We start from the raw sequence: 6,000 nt of genomic DNA, 5'->3' as shown, positions 1-6,000 counted from the left end.
TTGTCTAGATTGGCTGCATAATCTGAGTCGGTGAAACCAACAATAGGATCCCCAGAATATTCAGCATTTCTCTCAAACAACAAAGCTCTATCTGCACTACCTTTCAAGTATCTGAGTACTTTCTTTAAAACTTCCCAATGATCCTTGCCCGGGTCTGCCATGTATCTGCTACACACACTTATAGCATGTGCTATATCTGGCCTTTTACACACCATCGTGTACATCAAGCTACCAACCAAATTAGAATATGGAATTACTTCCATATCCTTCATTTCCTCAGCAGAACTTGGTTTTTGTTTATCAGACAACTTAATATGCATAGCTAGAGGTGTAGATGTGGATTTAGCTTCATGCGTACTAAACTTCTGTAGTAATTTGGCTATATAGTCCTTCTGACTAAACCACAACCTTCCTTTAGATCTATCCCTCGTAATATCCATACCCAATATCCTTTTTGCAGCTCCCAAATCTTTCATTTCAAAAGATTTTCCCAAGTCTTTCTTAATCCTGCTGATCTCACTTTTATCTTTACTAGCTATTAGCATGTCATCAACATAGAGTAAGAGATATGCAACTGTGGTATCTTTAATCTTCTTTAAATACACACAATTATCAAAATCAGACTTTATGAAACCAATTAATGACATATGCTCATCAAACTTTCTATACCACTGCCTAGAACTTTGCTTTAACCCATACAAAGATTTTCTTAAAAGACATACCTTCTTTTGAGATCCTGGATGTATGAAACCCTCTGGTTGGACCATATGTATACTTTCTTCCAAATCACCATGAAGAAAAGCAGTCTTTACATCCATTTGTTCTAACTCCATGTCAAACTGAACAACAGTAGCTAACAATATTCTTATGGAGGTATGCTTTACAACAGGTGAAAAAATCTCATTGTAATCAATGCCTTCCTTTTGAGTGAAGCCCCTTGCCACAAGCCTTGCCTTGTATCTTATTTGTTCATTTCCTATGTGCTCCACCTTTTTCTTGAATATCCATTTACAAGACACCAGCTTCTTACCAACAGGCTTAGTAACTAAAACCCAGGTTCCATTTCTCTCAAGTGACTCCATCTTTTCCTTCATTGCTAGCAACCAATGTTCCCTTTCATTTTCCCTCATTGCTTCTTTGAAAGTCCTAGGCTCCTGGTACTCTAACTCTTCTGCCACACTCAATGCATAGTACACCATATCAGCATGAGCATATCTGAGAGGTGGTGTAATAACTCTTCTGACCCTGTCTCTTGCTAGATTATAATTTCTCAACATGTCAGATTCTTCTTCATTTCCTTCAAGATATTGCTCAGTATCTTGATTTTCCTCTGTCTCTGCATCATCTGTGGCAAGCTCTTGATCAAACATCTGCTCCACCTTAAACAAATCTGTTGTAGAGTCTGCATCTTCTGATTTGTTTTTGGATGAATCCCTTTTTGACAAATATGGAATCTGTTGTTCATCAAAAACAACATCTCTGCTTATCATCACTTTGTTCATGTTTGGCTCAGTACACCAAAGTTTATAACCTTTAACACCCTTTGGATAACCCAACATGATACATCTCAAAGCTCTGGGCTCTAGCTTATCTTGTCTTATGTGAATGTATGCTCTACATCCAAAGACCTTTAGTGCTTCATAGTTTGGAGCTTTACCATACCAGACTTCATCAGGTGTTTTGAAATCAATTGCAGATGATGGTGAGCAATTTATAAGATGGCTTGCAGTGGTGGCAGCCTCAGCCCAGAATTTCTTTGGCATTCCAGAATCAAACAGCATGCACCTCACTCTTTCTAGAATAGTATGGTTCATCCTCTCTATTACACCATTCTGTTGTGGGTTGTTGGGCACTGTTCTGTGCCTTTTTATCCCCTTTTCTGCGCAGAAGTTGTTGAACTCTGTTGAAAATGAACTCTAGTCCATTATCTGTCCTTAGGCACTTCAATTTAGTATCATTTTCATTCTCCACCTCATTGCACCAACTTTTGAACTTTCCAAAAGCTTCACTTTTATCTTTCAAGATAAACACCCACAATTTTCTTGAATGATCATCCATAATGGATAGAAAATATTTCCCTTTTCCTAGACTGTCTGTTCTAGAGGGCCCCCACAAATCACAATATACATAATCCAGAGGTGATTTAGAGTTATGTATACCTGTTTTGTAGGGTAGCTTCTTTCATTCACTACAAGAAAAATGAGTATACATGACACTGCATACATGACGCTTTTTATGAAAAAGCGTCATGTATGAGCGCCTTTTTGGTATACATGACGTTTTGAAAAAAAAACGTCATGTATGCAGTGTCATGTATAGAATACATGACGCTGGGTTGACACTTTTAGAAAAAGTGTCATGTATGAGCGTCATTTATTCATAGTATACATGACATTCACTGTAAAACGTCATGTATGTGCGTTATTTTAAATGCTATACATGACATTTATTCAAATTGTCATGTATGTGGCTAAACAAATTGTCATTAATTGTAATATTCTTGACATTTGGTATAAAACGTCAATTATATTTAAAACAAGTGTCATATATGTGCATTAATTTGAAAGGGAAAAAGAATAAGGATATTCACTACTAAATTTTTATTTATGTGACTGCGTCTCTATTTTTCCCTCTTCACTCTTCTTTCACTCTCTTCTCACTCAGCGTCGTCCTCCATCTCTCTTTCTCCGGCGTCTTCGCCGGTTCTCACAGCCACCGGCATGGCGAACGCCGCTGGTGCTATCCCTCTTTGTCTCTTCCTTATTTCTCTGTGCTAATTTTAATCCTAATTTCTTTATAGATCTGTAAACCCTAATTTCCTCGACGATTCTCAATCTCCCTCTCGATTCTCGTCCGTCCGGCGGATATCGCCGCCGTTGTCGTACTACCGCGCCTTCACACCATTTGGACCGCTCTTCACGCACTATGGTACTTCTCTATATTCTCTCTCTCTCTCTCTCTCTCTCTCTCTCTCGCTCGCGGCCCTGTTTGTTTGTCTCCTTCACGGCGGCCGTCGCGCCTCAAGAAGAACCGGCGGTCATCGCCTCCAGCCCGACCTCTTCCGCGGTGGGTTGCAGCCGAGCCGCTGGTGTCCTTTCTTTTTTCTAATAATTTTGGAATATTGGCTACAATTTTGTTGTCGCTTATTTGTTGATAAAGTGTGTCTTCGTTCTATACTATGGTATTTATTGATTGTTTGTTGGAGCTCTCATACTTTGATGAGACTAGTCGTAAGCTAGATTTCATGTCCTTGGTAAGATTATTTCATGAGAAATGTTGTTGCAAATGTATTCCTTTTGATTTTGTTGCAGTCACTGAGGATGCTGAGTATGGGTAATATGTCTTTCATTTTTGTATAGTAAAAGCACTTTCGACCATTGCATCCTTGGCTGGATAGCCCTTTGTTGAAACTGATATTTATGCCAATTTTGCACCATCTTATTTGCTTTGCCTGCACTTTACTATTTCTGCACTTCAGTTTGTTCCAAAAAATGCAAGAAATGTATAGTCAAATTTTGCATTGGAGTGTTCTCAGTAGCCAGTAGTAATTAATTGATGGATTTATTGGATTGATTGGCCCCCTCCCCCTACCCAAAATCCATTTCGCTGCTTGCTTAAAGAAATTTAGACCCAAGGTAGCAACAGGTTCTCCCATGTTTTACTAGACTAATATAAATCAGGCTTTAGCTTTCAAATAAATGTTCCACTGTAATATGCCTTTTATTAATGCAGGTCCATATTAGCATGGGATGTCAGCCCAATCATTTGCAGTTTTACCACAAGTTGATAATTGTAATGGTACCCAATGTTAATGTATCACTTATTTTGATAATCGTTCTAAATCTCTCTCATTTTGTAGGTCAGGTAGTTCCAGTTGCAAAACTAAATATTAAGCTTCAGGTTGCTCCTATTATTCCTCATCCACACGTGAAAAGGAAAGCAATTGCAAATCCCAGAGCACTTTCAGGTCAATGGAGGAAAATCAGTCCACAACCTGCTATTAGTGACTCTATACCTCAACAAAGGCAGAGCATTCCAGCTAGTCCAGCTCCTATTAATATTCCACCTGCGCCTCTTCGTGTAAAATGGAAAGGTAGGTGTCCTGTTAGCAGTTTTAGATACATTAATTGCGCATTGGAATGAAAGAAACAAGTTGTTAGATCAGGCATAGCAGAGGAGATAATTTACGTAAAATCATGACTTAGGCTTATTAGCTAGGCCATAATTTCCTGGATTTAAATGTCTTGATATTAGTGAAAATTTTATGGAAGAACTTCACTACGGATGATATTGGTGAGCCTCAGGAAGAGTCTCCAATTAGTAATATATGTTTATAGATTAAGTAAATCTCGTAGAAACTCAAGCTTAGAATTTGTATATTTAGGATCATGAATTTTGTAATTATGCTTTGAATGAAGGGAACATTGATCTAAGTGACAATACTATTTTAGACATCTCTAACTGTCTCTATTATTGGAATACTAATAAGTTTTTAAAATCCTCTGTTGTAACTTAAATTTGTCTTCTGCCACATTAAACTAATTTTTCCTTATGTGATACCAGATATGATCTGCAAAAAATGGTTGTGTCTTCATCAGACAAACACAAAGGGACTGAATAACTGTGTGCCTTATAATATAGGGCTTAAAACATATTTCATCTATCGAAGACTAAATAACTCAGTTTGTATTTAGTAAGGCAGTTTTCAATGTTTAGTGGGTTGTATTGAGCTTCTATTTTCCGGCTAAAGATTGAATTGGTTCATCATTGAATACTTACTGGTCTTGTGGATTAGAGCCACAAACAATTCTTGGCCTATAGGCCAGCTTGTTAGAGGAAGGGAGCTTTATATGGTCTAGAAAAGGCAGGGAGAACCTTCTGTATGCCACTGATGCTGCTGAGAAGTTCAGTGAAAGGTAGCAATTTCTTTTCTTTGATGGTGCGAATTTATACAAGGTACTTTTCATACAAAAGGTATGATTTTCACTAATTGGTTGTCTTTTCTTTTATTGTGCCATCAGATAATTGGAAATTATCAGTTTCTATTTCATATTATGTTGATAAAAGATCTCAGTGTAGTTTTAGACTATTCTCCATCAGGTAATATACAACCCGATGCTTGTTGTTGAACTTTGATGCGAATCATGTAATTTAACATTTCATTTTACTCGAGTTTTTAATTATCTAAGCCTCTGCCATGTCTAATATTTGTAATTGCAGAAGGGCGAGTTACTTGGTAATGAGAACATTAATAGAGTTATAATGTGGAAGAAAGCTAGAGTGAAAAGAGATAAGACCGTTGAGAATGAAGACTTAAAGAAAGCAAGGTGGAAATGAAGATTTAAAGAAAGCAAGGTGGAAATGAAAACTTAAAGAAAGCAAGGTGGGAGCATTGAGAATGAAGACTTGTAGCTTTTTGTATGGATGTTGGAGATGTTGTAAAATAATAGATCTTTTGTGGATGTTGGATGATTGATTATTATAGATGATTAAATGACATCTTCAATATGTATAAATTTATTATTTTTACAATTTAATGATATTGTTAAATTTAAAATAGGGAAAAATAAATAAAATAGGAAAGATATATTTTAAATTTTGAAAGAGTATAGATGACGGTTGAAAAGTGTCAAGTATATACTTAGAAATGTCATTAAAACTTACATATATGACGGTGAGAAAGTGTCAAATATATACCAATAACTGTCATGTATTTTATTTTACTTGACGGTCCGAAAGCGTCAAGAAAAATATTATGAGTGTCAAGTATTACATCATAGTTGACGGTTTGTAACCGTCATATATACATATATAACCGTCAAGAATAATGAGAATAGATGACGGTCAAAAACCGTCATCTATACTAGGTACTATACATGACACCACTATACTTGACAGTCGACGGATACCATAGATGACGGTGAAAAACCGTCAAGTATGAGCGAATTTCTTGTGGTGATTTTGCCATGATACAATGCTCACAAGACTTCAGTTTGAATG

General features: G+C 36.7%; 1 protein-coding gene across 50 annotated transcripts; it reads left to right on the top strand.

Moving 5' to 3' along the window:
- Positions 1-2,203: 2,203 nt before the first annotated feature.
- Positions 2,204-5,532, top strand: LOC131015916 (uncharacterized). Of its 50 annotated transcripts, none has more exons than XR_009098754.1 (6): positions 2,591-2,928; positions 3,733-3,792; positions 3,865-4,093; positions 4,796-4,916; positions 5,022-5,100; positions 5,221-5,532. XR_009098754.1 is itself a non-coding variant. In XM_057944408.1 (4 exons), the coding sequence occupies exons 1-4, from the start codon at positions 2,926-2,928 to the stop codon at positions 4,692-4,694; spliced, it is 423 nt and encodes a 140-aa protein (XP_057800391.1). In that variant the 5' UTR covers positions 2,590-2,925; the 3' UTR covers positions 4,695-5,532. The 50 variants fall into 50 exon arrangements, 11 of the variants coding, with proteins under 11 accessions (XP_057800395.1, XP_057800389.1, XP_057800391.1 ...); XR_009098749.1 differs by having other exon boundaries at positions 3,860-4,093; XR_009098746.1 differs by having other exon boundaries at positions 3,860-4,093; positions 4,564-4,916.
- The last annotated feature ends 468 nt before the right edge of the window (positions 5,533-6,000 follow it).

The sequence above is a fragment of the Salvia miltiorrhiza genome, chromosome 3, assembly GCF_028751815.1.
Source record: "Salvia miltiorrhiza cultivar Shanhuang (shh) chromosome 3, IMPLAD_Smil_shh, whole genome shotgun sequence".
NCBI lineage: Eukaryota > Viridiplantae > Streptophyta > Magnoliopsida > Lamiales > Lamiaceae > Salvia > Salvia miltiorrhiza.
This window is presented reverse-complemented; position numbering and strand designations above follow the sequence as displayed.